Consider the following 14929-nt stretch of genomic DNA (forward strand, 5'->3'; position numbering starts at 1 on the left):
ATGCCAGCGCGGCGGCTGCCCATTTCGGAAGCGATTCTTCAACTCCTGGACCATCCAGACCGCGTTCAGTAAAACCGATGTTTTTGTCCAGAGATGATGATCCAAGTGCCACTGTTGTTGAGCTGGACCATCCAGACCAGTACCAGTCAAATTCTCGTCGATTTCATCCACCCAGGATGGTCAAGAGCATTTGAATGAACACATGGCCGATGGTAGTAGTGAAACCTCGGACGACCCAGTTTCTTACATTATAAAATGTTCATTCTTATTCTTACATTATAAAATGTTTAAAAAAAAAAACATAAAAAATGTCTCTTGTAGGAAGAGCTACAAGCAGCACCAGCGAAAAGGATCAAGAAAGCATCCCAAAAGTATGCGAAAGATTGGGAAACAAAACTCGGTTGGCTTTCTCAAAGTGCCGATAAGCAATCTGGCTATTGCAAAGTGTGCAAGAAAGATATTAAGTGTCTCGGTGGCTTCAAAGATCAACTCAAGCATGCTGCAAGTGAGAAGCACAAACAAAACGAAAGTTCTCTAAACAGGACGCCAACACTGGAACGATATGCGAACACTAGTCTAAAGGACAAAGTACGGAACGCAGAATTTCAGCTGTGTGCCTGGGGAGCTTCACGCAACAAGTCGGCTACAGAGATCGAAGAAATTGCTTCTTTTATGCGTCGAGTATGTACTGATTCGGACATCGCCAAGGAAATCAAAGTCGGTCGAACTGTGAATGACGATCGGGTTCCATTCAAACCAACGAACAACAACGAATCAACGCGAACGACGGTAACGGTACCCAATTCTTCAATCAACATCAAGTCGACGAAAGCAGCGAAGCCGATGCGTGATTCCGTCGGCATGTACGAAACCGAAACCGATGGAGAGGGAAAAAGGGAATATATATATATATATATATATATATATATATATATATATATATATATATATATATATATATATATATATATATATATATATATATATATATATATACATATATATATATATATATATATATTTATATATATATATATATATATATATATATATATATATATATATATATATATATATATATATATATATATATATATATATATATATATATACATATATATATATATATATATATATATATATATATATATATATATATACATATATATATATATATATATATATATATATATATATATATATATATATATATATATATATATATATACATATATATATATATATATATATATATATATATATATATATATATATATATATATATATATATATATATATATATATATATATATATATATATATATATATATATATATATATATATATATATATATATATATATATATATATATATATATATATATATATATATATATATCGCTCCCTCAATCATTCTTGAACGTCTATCTTTGCATCATTGTTGATAATGTTCGTTACTGATAGACGATCATGAATGTTTCAGTAGGAAAAATCTGAAGAAATACCTGGACCACATGTTCAAAATAGCCGTAGCACATGCTGGACAATTCATTGCGGTTACCTTGTCATGATTTTGTCCTCCTACGCAAAGCAAAAAACAAAAAATCATCTGAAAGCCAATTCCAGCATGACGTCACAACGTTTGCAAAACATTTTTTTGGTATATTGTGTGTAAGTTTTACAGGTCATATCGCACATTGTTAAAAATTGTACATTATCAGGTCAAAATTTAATTCTCTACAATTTGAAACCAAAAGTATTTGTATAGAATAAATAGTTAACAAAATATAAGCAAAAGGAATCGTGACGTCACAACGCGCCTCTTTTCCCACTTTTCAGTTTTTTTTACAACGCCGCATTTTTCTGCTCTTCTATTTGATCAAATTTTATGAAAATTTCAGGAAAGTATCGATTCATTACAACCAACAAATCGCTGTTTTTGATTTTTTCAAATTTTGATTTCAATTCATTTTAGAGCGATTCAGTTTCGTGACGTCACAACGCACCATTTTTTTAAAAGCAAGGTTTTGCAAAGCGTTGTGACGTCACGAAATTTTATGGTTAGCTACATGAAATAAATCAAAGTATAATCTTAAAATGAATGCTTAATAAATAATGTGATTTGGTGATGAAATCGATCCATTTATTCCCAAAAATTAAAAGGAATTAAATCTCAAAGGCCCATATAAGCAGATAAGGTTTGCAACACTGTTAACATCAATTTCATTCGAAGTTTTTTTGTGCGATCATGTGAATATTATTTAGGACAAAACTAAAACTAGAAAATATTTATTCGTAAAAGCAATGAAATGTGTTTCTGAATCTTTTTAATCTTCAATTGCAAATGAAAGGAAAAATAAATGATAATTTCAAAGCCTTCGATCTTTTCAAAGATAGTTAATCCACACTAGAGTGCCTAAATCAGCCATCTAATAAAAATCTTATAAGTTGCAAGCTTAAATAGATCTTAGGCCTAACACAAAATCCAGTGCCAAATTTGGGGATTGGGCCAAAGAAATGGAGGGCACAATGAGCCTAAAATTTGTATGGAATTATGAGAAATTGGGTTTGGAAAGACATGAAATCCAAGTTATGCACCAATTTCTGAAGTCCCTATCGGCTGATTTGTTTTAATTATAGTCATTCACAAAACTTTCATTATGACAAATAGTTTATCTCAAGATCCTATTTAAAAAATGGTTTAGTTAAAAAGGTTTTAGAGTTTCAAAAAGCTTCTGATGGGTCAAATACAAAAAAATACCTGAATGATCGTTAATCGACGCTAATTTTGAAGGTTATAGCTGTTTTATGATAACTCTAATCGAAACGCGTTCCCCAGATGAAATATTGTCATAATCAAAGCTTTAAAATACTTAAATTAAAAGAAAAATTGGTTGATGAAGATCTAAATTATTGACGAAAGACGGTTTTTTTTTCATGCGGAACGAAATCTACATAATTCCATAATAACTTCAGGTGCGTTGCGCAACCCCTTCCCTTAGAATAATCTGGCCCAAATTTTGCAGACCTTGTGCTAGTACATATTTGAATTTATTTAATTTTGTAATTCAGTTCAAAGTCTCTTTTGTGAGATTCTATGTGAACACGGGGTTTGATTTGGATTTTCTAGTGACATTCTTTGAGGTGGAAATTTCAAAAAGGGCAGTTTTTTATTAAAATAGTTTAATTAATTTTATTAATTATTTTCTATGAAAATCTTATGAATTTTTTTAATAAAAAATAATCTATTAATCTAATCTATTAAGTTTACCATGTTCAAAGAATTTTTTGAATCTCATTACATTTGTTTCATGGAACTTATAATCTAGCACTAAGAAAATTTTGACGATTTTTAACCATTCATATTTTTACAAGCAAAATACATAGTGGTACTATTCTTGTTTCGCTCACTGTATTTACCTAAATGTGCTACCTTCAATATCATAACAGTAGTGTTTGTCATTTAAAACAATACAAGAAATCTACTAACTAAAGTTTGAATTGTACTTTTGAAATCGAATGCACAATGCACAATAATAAACTGAATATCTTATGTAAGAGGAACATGACACTTATAAAAAATAAATTAAATTTGGTACCTATAAACTTTAAAAATAAAACCTAAAAGAAAGGTTACACTACACTATTTCTAAATACAACTATTAGCTACACGATGAAATTTACTTACAATTCGTTGGTTTCTATCGAATCATTTCGATAAGAATATGTGAATCGTGATCTGTTGCAAATAATGTGTCATTGGAGATTGGATTGAAATAGCATCTCGTTAGTAAATACATACTGAGAATCATGCCAAAAGACATAAGTTGGTACATCATTGTACTTCAAGAATAAATTTCTTACTAATGAAATTAAGTGAAAATTCGGTGTTTAAGCTTTTCTAACTAACATTTAAAAAGTTTACATTTTTTCCCGGGACACAATAAGTGTACAAAACATACAATGATGGGCAGCAAGTAAACATATGCCGACATTGGATGTATGATTCGCGACTTTCAATAAGTGTTCTAGAACCTTTCCAGTTAAACTGTTGGGCTTGAACATGCGATCACTAGCAAAGCTCAGGAGCCATCCAGTCGAAGCCGTGCAAGCTGTTTTCGGGTATCTAATGTTTGAATCTGACAAGCTTCTTCATGTCAATAATGGCCAAAAGTTTTTCAGAAACGTTTTGAAAGTTATGTATAGGCTGCTTGCAATTTAGCATTTAAATATGAAGACAAAAAAGTAGATTTTTTTTTGGAATGGACAAATTTATGTTGGTATCATAAAGAAATAACAGGTTTAAATGACAATTACATTTTTAACCCGTCCATTGCAGCGATACCATGTCAAACATGATCGGACTTGTTAACTATGACATATGTATGGTGAATATGGCATCCTACACTTAGAAATGAATAAAATATTAAAATTTTTAGTTTTCAGAAACTCGGTTATTTTTCTGACAAAAATAAACTGGAATCATTGAAAAATAATAACTCACAATCATTTCTTAACGAGAAATGAAGCAATGAATAAAATTTATTAACCGCGAGATATTTTTTCTCAAACAAACGCTTTGTCTTGTGTGTTGAGTCCCAGCTAAACAGGGAGAGCACGTGCTAGATTAATACTTCAGTTGCAAAATTTCCCTTTACAAACTTGACTGCATCCCAATTCCACCCTTTTTTTTTAAATATATTTGAATCATATTTAAATAGAACGGAATCAGTAGCAGCAAGTGTACCTAATTTGCATGCTGTGGTCAATCATGTTGACCATAGAACTGGCATGAATATCAAACGAATTTCGCATTTTAAAATGGATTTAAGTGAAAAATCAAAATTTTTATGATGGTGAAAATTGAGAAAAAATGTGTAAATCATGTTGCAATGCGTACATTTCAGATCAAGATGATTTAAAGGTAATAAAAGCTTATTTAGTGGTGCTCAAAAATTATAACATTTTCGTCACTTGAGAACCTAGCTGGTTATTATTTAATATTTCTGTAAAGATGAAAAGGATATTTTTCTTTTTTGGTGAAAAATTAATACTATAGCTAGTACGAAACAAATCCTCATGAAAAAAGGAGTGCTTATTATGCCCTGGGTGCTCGTTATGCCCTTATCTCCACTACATCCAGAAAAATAACTCTGTGATTGGACACGGCAAATTGTGGAAATACATGAAAAATAATACTTTTTTTTCATTTCTGAGTGTAGAATATATTTTGTGTTTCACCCCCACCATGAGAGCCATGTATGAGAGAAAAACGTTGTCGAGCAATTGCTAGCACAACTGACTGTTTCAACATCAAGGTAGCAATCACTCTCGAAAAAGGCCTGGAACCGGGTCGCTCGGGATTCCACAGTGGCGGTCCTGCCAATCCCAATATGAAAAGTTGATATTCTAAGCAGGCAAAATTGTTGCGTTGATGTCATTTCGCGGTGAGAGCTTCCAATAGCAAACATCGCAAACAAAAAAAATCATTGAAAATCGAAAAAATAAAAATCGGCCACTTGGTAGGCTACACAATACCCAGCTTTTCCCAAGATCGGAATACCGCAACGCGCTATGTACCGAAAAATCACTTACTTGGAAAATGGATCATGATGATGCCAAAACGGTTGCGTTTGCCGGAGGTTGCTCATGAAACGTGAAGAAGGGAATCCAGTTGAGCTCGGCTCGGTGACGTTCAAACGGTTGGTGAGCGCCCGAACCTGTCACGAATTTTGGTAAGAGATTTTACGCTTCTAGTAAATCGAACAGATTTGCTTACCCTTGATAAGAGAGTAGAAAATAGGTTCTCCGCTGTTAGTATTTCGAATCCATCGTCGTCATCCTCCTCTCCAGAGCTTGCCGAATCGTTGTTTGGTTCTGCCGTGCCACGTTTTGATGGACGAGAGCTCCTGAAAACATGATGACATTATTTATACCAAATATAAAATTAAGAGCTGCCGTCAATTATTTAGGCTTACCTTAAACGATGCATGGTGTGGAACCGGGGTTCTTCCGAATCGCTTTCCCGTCCCAGAGACGTGTGCCTGTTGAGTCGAGGGAATGCAGACTCTTCCTCTGGTTCTCTTTCCCCGAGTAGCGATCTATGGATATTTCAAATATAATATGGTTGTAATTTTTTTTTGAAAGACAATCAAATAGTAATTACACAAACCCAATCTTGCGTGGACGTCCCAATCTTGACTTCGATCCGAATCCAGTCGATCCGGTAGTAAGGTTTGATTCAGATGGTTCTAAGCTGTTGGCGCGTGGAGTCACTATTCCTCCACCTTCCACTGCGATTGGGATGATAAATTCCCTAGGACTCTTTTTGATGGGCATAGTAGTTCCACTGCTGTTAGCAGAGATTCCTCCAGGAACATGGGGCATCTGGGTACCGCTTTGAGAAGGAGTAACGTCTGAATCGTTGGATTCGTTTGTTGATTGGCGAGAGAGCGAATTCCGTGCTGCACCACCAAATTGAGCATTCGGTGCCGTTCGTTGATAAGTTGGTGGCTTTTGAATTGGTATGGTATGTTCTTTGCCTTGTGGTTCCAGACTGTTGGCACGTTGTTGTACAGTGAATGCAATAGGATGTTCTCTGATCGGTGCACTGCGGAGATCCGGAATTTGATGTTGCATTTCTGTTGAAAAGCGCATTGTAGAAAGTGGAGGAACAGTAGGAGATGGAACATCAACCTGTAAAAAGACGGAACCATCAGTTGAACGTCTAAATAATGGAAGATCATTCATAGAATACCTTGAGGGATGAATGACCCCATAGATGTTAAAATCCCAATGATCAAATAAATAAAAAAAAATAGGATACCTTGGCACTTGTTGGAGAATCCGGTTTTCCAAGCTTTCTTCGAGGAAGTGTTGCTGACTTGAGCGTTATTTCAGCATGTGATGTTTTCGTTTCATCTGCTGGAGGAGTTGAAATACTACCCACAGAAACTTCTGCAAGGTGAAATAAATGATTTTTATTCGAATAATTTTTTTAGCAAAATTAAAATCCTTACTTCTAGGTACAGACATCGTATCCAGTTTTGGTTCAACAAAGTCCGAACGGAACGGCTTGCCTGATGAAGAGCTGCTGAGACCAAGTCCCCCAGTAGTAGTTGCGCGGCCGTTGGCACCGAATGGCATTGGGGGCTTACGCAATCGTCCGATTGGGATAGCATTGCCAATTATTTCACGCGCGTTTTTCAATTTTCGCTCCCGCTCCGTTTCTTCTGTCATCGAAACATTCTGAGTTTTAGCACATAGTTGGTCAACTGAGCTAGGCTCTGTACGCACTCTGTTAAGTAAAGCTATTGAATTTTCCATTGATTTGCGTGCTTCTTCTAGAGAAAATTTGCCTATGGAGCTTCTGGAATCACTTTCTCTAAGTTCATCAGAATCGCTCCGTCCAACAATCTTCTCGTCGCTTGGCGAAAGTACAGTTTGTAGATCGGTAAAACTATTTTGGCGACTTCTCTCGGGTGAAGAAAATTCATTTTCCGTCATTCGCTGCATTTCATAAGGAGACGGTCTAAATGGAGCACTGGAGGAATTACTCATTGAAGTTTTGCGTTCGAATTCCTTTTTGTAATTGCCCACTGTTGGAATTCCTGGGAGAGAAAACTTTTTAAACTTGTCGTTGTTCTGGTTATTCAAATTCTGGAACTTCTCTGCCGTTTCCAATATACGAGATTTTCGTCTTTCGGAAGTTTTTGTTAGGTTTTCCTCCGGAAGACTATTCTTGCGTTCCAGGTTGGAAGCAGATTTAACTTGCGCGAATTCTTGGTCCTGTTTGGACACTTGGTTTATGGCTGAAGCAAGGTCAGCCGTTTTATTTTTATTGAATACTTTTTTCATTGGAACTTTATCTGTTGGTTTATCAGCCTTTTCAATCTTTTCCAATTGGGCCTTAACTCCAGCGACAGTTTTCGGTGGTGATTCTACTTTGGGTGGGGGAGAAATGATTGGTTCAACTTCAACAGCAGTCGTTGTTGGTTGTTTCGAATCTTCTGGTGATGAAGCTTTGCTTGTAGGTGGTGTGGCAGTTTCTTGCAGTAATTCATCGCACATATTCTCAAGGTTTAGTAAATCTTCTAATACATCTATTGCGGCTGTGGGAGTTTCGGCATCGGTTTCTTGCTGTGGTGGTTCTGGTTTAGTTTGAGCTGATACAACCACTGGCTCCGATTCTTGACCTGGGGAAGGAGGTGTTTCGACATCCATAACTTCTGGAATCACCGTATAGGACAGGTCTGATTTCAATTTCTCTGCAGCTTTTTCTTTCTTTTTTACTGCCCCTGTAGCGTTCTCTGTGGATACTGTCGGTTCTAGCTTACGTTTCGGTTGTGCCGGACTACTTTCGGCTGGTGTTATCGTTCGTGTAGGCGATGGCATCAATGCAGCTTCTCCTCCTGCAGCCACCATGTCCAATATTCGCCTTTCAGCTTCAGTACTTCCCATATCAATTATGGAACCTACAGAACGACTTCGTTGTATTCGTTCCTTGGGTTTGGATTCTTCCTGATTGTTCCCCACCACCAATTGATCCGATGTTACTGATGGTGGAGCCAGTGATAACAGTACATCCAATCGAACAGGTGTTTGATTAGCCAATTCCTCAGCCAAGTCCAAACAGGATTCTTGGTAACCCTCATTTACCCACCAGTGATTACAGATTTGTTCGATATTAGCTCTCCGTTGAGGAGAAACCGTTAACATTTCCCTGATCAATGGAGACGCTCGAGAGGGTTTTTTAGGTTCGAAATAATCACCTTGACTAATTTGCTTCACAAGCCTTTTAAAGTTGGCACCATCAAATGGCATTGCACCGTAGACTAGAGTATACAAAAGCACACCAAGAGACCAACAATCTACTTCCGGTCCCAGGTATGGCGTACCCTTTACAATTTCTGGCGAGGCATACAGCGGGGACCCGCAAAATGTCGCTAACAGTCTTTGCTCATCAAACACGTTGGACAGTCCAAAATCAGCGATTTTAGCATTACCATGCTCGTCCAACAATATATTTTCTAGCTTAAGATCACGATGACATATTTTGTGCTTATGGCAGTAGTAGATTGCTGTCGATACCTGTCGAAAAATTCGCCGCGCTTCCTCTTCTGCCAACACCTTTCGCTCTGAGAGGTAATCGTACAGTTCACCGCCTGCTGCAAACTCCATGACTAGCACCATTTTCTCGCGGTTTTCGAAAACTGTTGTAGGCATGGAAAGGATGATAATTGTTCATTAAAAAATATAATATAGGTTTTGGACTTATTATTAGAGGTTTTCAAAGCAATACCTTCGATCAATCAGATTACGTGATTTAAAACTGTTGAAACATTTTTTTTGATACCGTCAAACGGGGCATCATGCAACAGCAGGGCTTGATGCGACATTCGCATACAACAACACATCATGCATCAATGCATCAAGATGCAAATAAAAAGATTCACATTTTAATCTCGTTTCCATATGCTGGAATATGATTGTTTTGCATCGGGCGTTTGTTAATTTCAAAACTTCATCCATTCAAACATTAACTTTTATGAATTCAGCTTTAGTAGAGTTTTTGTAGTGTTTTTACCCCTAAATGTATGCAGTACCTTTATGCTTTTTCTTTAAAAACATGTTTAGCAGAAAAAAGTTAATATTAATTCGAACAAAACCAAAAATTACTGCTTTTGGTGCTTTATGCGTTATGACATCAGAAATATAGGAAAAACTATCAATTTTCGAACGTTTTCGTTTGATTTTTTAATTAAAAACAAAGTATGCTGCAACTTACCCCTTTTCTTAGTAGAGTGAAAATCGCATGTTTTTGTAAATTTAAAAATTACTGGTGAAACCAATAATTTTTCTGACTTCGTCAATTTGATTTCCCACCAACCTCAAAACTTTTGATTTACAAGTCGTATGATTGTCTGTGGACATTAAGTTTTTAAAAGCCGTTGAAGTTGAAAAGTGTTGCATGAAACCTCAGTTGACGGTATGTCGCTTGGAGATCAGATTGCAAACAATACTGAAACGTAACGATAACAATCAAATTGGTTATAAAGCATATTCAATGACCAGATATCCTCTTTTTGTCATATGGTATATGCTGCGACCATTCAGGTCATAAATAGTGAGTTTGAGAGCTTGATATGTAGCCATTACGCTTTGCTCAGTTTGACATTTATTTCAAATGATTTTCTAAGATTAAAAAATATTATTATATATACCTTAAGAAATGTGTATTTCTTTTTGATTTCAGTTGTTTGAACAACATAAAACTCGCGTAGTGGAGTTTCAACACAGAGAAGTTTCAGTAGGATACGGAGAATAACCTACCTTCATAGATGTGAATAATATTCGGATGCTGTACGGAGCTCATAATTTGCACTTCTCGCCGTATCCGAATGAGATCAGCTTCTGTCTCGATCTTACTCTTTTTGATTGTCTTAATGGCCACCTCCTGTCCCGTTTCCTTGTTGATGCCCAATTGCACTTTACCGTATGTACCTTGGCCAAGTTTTTTAATTATATCAAATCTGTAAACACATTAATAGGCGGAAACGGTAGAAGCGAATTGAGAAGAGTGAAAGATTACATTAAACATCGGAAGCATCAATCTACTGTAGCCTAGATAGAAGATGAAGGCACAAAATATGAAGGATAAAAAAGGAAAAATCCAGGTGAAAATGAAACTTACCGCTGTCGCAACTTTTTTCTGTGATTATTCATTTTCACGGTACCGGTATTTTCAATTCCACTCATTATGTTCTCGATGGTTGCCTTCTGTGGTGTGAACTGCTGCTGCGGGGGAGGCATTGCCTCCCCACTGTTGGCGGTTGGCTCTCCTATCACCATTTTAAGCTGCCCCGGGGTCTCTCAGTGATGACAGGCTGCACGGCTGAGTTGAGCCTTCGGAAAGAGCGGATTATGGCCGAAAATGCTAATTCGGTGGCGAAAACTCGTTTACAGTTGAATTTTATTCCTGACAGTCGAAAAACCAGGATAATATAGATAAAGTTATTAAACGAATAATATTGACAAACAGCTTATCACATAAAAGCACATACATAATTTTAAGCTTGCCTATAAGTAAATCATGAAACATGTATTTCTTTTTCAGATTACACGAAATAAGTTATGATTGTTTATAGGATTTGTGTATTAGGTATTTGATTAAATAGTGAAGAAATTCGGTTGCTATTAAATCTATTGCAATATGTTGTGGCATGACATAAGAAGAATAGGAATTTAAATTTTAAAAAATCATAAAGGTATCCAGCTAAAATATAAGGTACACCGGGGTAGGTGGTGTCGGGTTTTCGCATAGTTCAACTTAAAAAATTCAGCAGTGGATCAATTTTGATAAAATTACGTTCAATGTGATGAAGAACATGTTGTTCTCAAATTTGCATTTTTATGGTTGAATACGTTACTTTATTGCTCGAACGGTTCAAAATTTTTTTAAAAAAGTACATGGTACTATTTGTAAGGGATTTTCAATGATTATTGCGTGTAATTTATGTTATTTTATCGAAAATATATACTTATCCCAGAACATACAAGTACTATTCCCATCTTTTCACGATTCGAATGCTAAATATAGCTAAATAGTTATGGATGAAGGAGAGAAAATTGAAAAAAAATGTGTAAACATTAAGTCTGTACAAAGCCGACCCCACTTACCCCGGGTAGGGTTTGAAGACAAAAGTTTAGTTTTTTGTAAATTATCTTGTTTTTCTTCATTTTCAACCGCCGTTTCTTTTCCTAACTGGTTGTTTCGAATGTAAGGATTGTTTCAATGTAGAGTTTTTTGTCAAGAGCCGCCTAGTTCATGAGATATTTATAATTAAAAACGATGCACATCAATTCGACATCGTAGTTAAAAATAGAAAATCAACAAAAAGTCGCCGATAACATTCGCTATTGTCGGAATCGTATCTCTTTTACAGTTATTGGATAAATTACAAGTGAATCTAACATGCAATAAAAGTGGAAAAAACAGTATTGTTTTAATAGCCATCGTCCTCACTTACCCCGCGTTCACACTTACCCCGGTGTATCTTACTGTAAAATTGGGTGAATACACATGGAAAAAAATGTTGTGATCCTAATATTAAGCAATCTCCACATTATATTTTTTTTTAGAACCAAAACGTTCCATGATTCATTGAGAAAAGGCAAATACATATTCAATTGCTTTATGTTGCTATGAATAAATTTAAAAAAAAATAGTTCGAACGGCCCACTAATCATAAGGTTAATCGGGACATGTCCATAAAAGTTTTTAAAGTACCCCAATATTGTGGAAAATATTGTAAAACTGAGAAAATTTACTTTTAAGATGAATCTTGAACAATCGGCCTATCAGCTTTAGCAGGAAGTCTAGAAATAAAAATCTAAATTTTATTTGAGCTTTTTTTCCCTGGAGTTATACACCACCATCAACATTTTTTCGAATATAATGGGTGATAAAAAGTGATTACTGAGGATAGGAAAAATAAAAACGGACTCTACACGTGGTGGTTTATTGGACCCCCAAATAAAGACGACATTAATGACTGAGTGACAATCCATGCGTCAAAATTCTTCCTGACTAGACTCGCGAAGGTTAACTCCCGCGCAAAATATTTTGCAACTTCAGCTTTGGTTAAGTAGGTATTTGGTTAAGTAGGTATTGAAGCAGATATTTCAAACATACAGGAAGACTGAACATTGTGTGTCGTAAATAGATCAATACCAGTTTTGAAAAAACTCGCCTCGAATCCAAAACAAACAAAGTGTAGATATTAGTTGAATGCGCAGAAAGATCGCGTACAGCTCAGTAACATTTTCACCAACACTGAAACGAAGAGAGAATTTGTTTATTCACATGGTAAATAAATAAAAACACAATTTCCCAATTTCTGCTTGTCATTGTGGAAATACCATTTTCCCATACTCGACGAGGAAAAAATTTTCGCCTTCCTACACGCCAGAGATGCCGATGAACAGCTCTGAAAAACGGTCACATTGCAAGTCTACATTTTACAGCTTTTCATTGTGTTTCGCGGCAAAATGATATTCTGAACCAGGATCAAGCGCCAACATTCCTGAGATGTGGGTGATTTTTGATCAACAAACACGAAATGGCTAGGAATGAGATCTGCTACTCATACAACTATTTGAGATGCTTCTTCAGAATTCAGAATCAGAATTCAGAATCAGAATTCAGAAACAGAGATCAGAATCAGAATTCAGAATCAGAAGACAGAATCAGAATTCAGAATCGGAATATTGAATCAGGATTAAGAAAATAAACTTGGAATCAGAATTCCTATCACAGTCAAGGATAGGGAATTTGTATCCGTATCTGGATTTTTTGTGAATGATGAAATCTATATGTTTTTTGCCATTTTTGGTCAACTGTTGTCGATATGTGTGCATCACGATTCAGCCATTCGTTACCAAATGGTATCATCTGATTGATATTACGTGGAACATTTTTGTCAACAAATCAATGTACCGAAATAAATTTAACCACCCAAACGAACCCTCGCACACACTAGAGAAAGTCATTTGATCTGTTGCGTGTCACGTACTTTATTTTATACCAAAAGCTCCTGGCAACGTTTCCGTAAACATGAAATAACCGGCATACCTTAGCCGTAAAATTTGTTTCGGTCCTTTTCTAGGTGTTAGAAAGTGAATGTGTAGGTGTGAATGCTGTGCGTGAGATATGTGACATAATAAATAGGGGGAAGTCGTCTATGGCCGGACATCGCCTATGGCCGGACAACATAGATTTTTCGAAAACACAATCTCCTAATAATGCTTTAACGCCATGAAAATAAAGTAAATTGTAGCCTGATATGGTGTTAGAAATATGGTAATCCAATCTGAAAAGATAAACCAATGATAGACATCTGAAGCTTTTGCCTAGTAGTAGGGAGAGGATCGCCTAAACTTTGCATTTGTATTGTGGTAAGTTTTTTTGGCTTGTAAAATTTGAACTGCACATGAACGACATCGTTGATTGGTTATCTTTCGACTACAGTAGATATAAGATAATAAAACGGAAGTTCAAACGAAATATTAGGAAAATTTAAAAAAATGCGATTTGTCTATGACCGGACACCAAGTTGTTGTCTATGACCGGACAAGAAAATATTAAAATTTATAGATGATTTCAATTTAAAACTTTCACTTTTTCATCTCTATAGCACCCTCAAATGGTTAGCAGAAGATAAGGATTCAATAACGAAACTATTTTGGTCCTCTGAGAAACTTAAGATTTTGCTGTCCGGTCATAGACAATTTTTATCTAGTTTTTCCGAAACAAATGTTTCATTCTGGTTTGTCAAAAAAAACTTTTATGACTGGCTTCATAGAACGTTCAGTATTGGAAAACACATACTCACAAGACCTGTGCAAGTGAGTTCTGTCATTTTGCTACGTTTTTGTGCCATTGGTGACAACTTTGCTGAAGTAATTCGTAGTGTCCGGCCATAGAGAACACTTTTGGAAATGAGTGAAAACTAACATGAACTGATTTCTCTTACCACATGAATATGTTGTAAATTAATTTTTTTCTAGTAGGGGGAAGTCGTCTACTACCGGACACTTAAGGTTTTTAAGCAATAACTTCAAAAATAGATTTTTGTAAATTTTGGTTCCTCAACTGATTTGAAGAGTATCATTATTATGATCACTTAACTATACTAGAAAAAAATTAATTTACAACATATTCATGTGGTAAGAGAAATCAGTTCATGTTAGTTTTCACTCATTTCCAAAAGTGTTCTCTATGGCCGGACACTACGAATTACTTCAGCAAAGTTGTCACCAATGGCACAAAAACGTAGCAAAATGACAGAACTCACTTGCACAGGTCTTGTGAGTATGTGTTTTCCAATACTGAACGTTCTATGAAGCCAGTCATAAAAGTTTTTTTTGA

At 35.6% G+C, this 14929-nt stretch overlaps 1 protein-coding gene across 14 annotated transcripts in view; it reads right to left on the reverse strand.

Annotated features, from left to right (window-relative positions):
* LOC129738893 (serine-rich adhesin for platelets) overlaps positions 1-14929 on the reverse strand; it is a 160147-nt gene that overhangs the window by 67837 nt on the left and 77381 nt on the right. For 8 of the 14 annotated variants that reach the window (XM_055730219.1, XM_055730211.1, XM_055730216.1 and 5 more), the window contains exons 4-12: positions 10694-10978; positions 10333-10532; positions 7020-9212; positions 6827-6957; positions 6173-6696; positions 5979-6101; positions 5780-5909; positions 5596-5720; positions 3689-3739 (exon numbers count right to left, since the gene is read on the reverse strand). In XM_055730219.1, the coding sequence (XP_055586194.1) occupies positions 3689-3739; positions 5596-5720; positions 5780-5909; positions 5979-6101; positions 6173-6696; positions 6827-6957; positions 7020-9212; positions 10333-10532; positions 10694-10851 (3635 nt within the window). In that variant the 5' untranslated portion in view covers positions 10852-10978. Of the gene's footprint in view, positions 1-3688; positions 3740-5595; positions 5721-5779; positions 5910-5978; positions 6102-6172; positions 6697-6826; positions 6958-7019; positions 9213-10332; positions 10533-10693; positions 10979-12733; positions 12836-14929 lie in introns of all 14 variants that reach the window. The other 6 variants (XM_055730221.1, XM_055730213.1, XM_055730220.1 and 3 more) reach the window with 2 other exon arrangements.

The sequence above is a fragment of the Uranotaenia lowii genome, chromosome 1, assembly GCF_029784155.1.
Source record: "Uranotaenia lowii strain MFRU-FL chromosome 1, ASM2978415v1, whole genome shotgun sequence".
NCBI classification, from domain to species: domain Eukaryota; kingdom Metazoa; phylum Arthropoda; class Insecta; order Diptera; family Culicidae; genus Uranotaenia; species Uranotaenia lowii.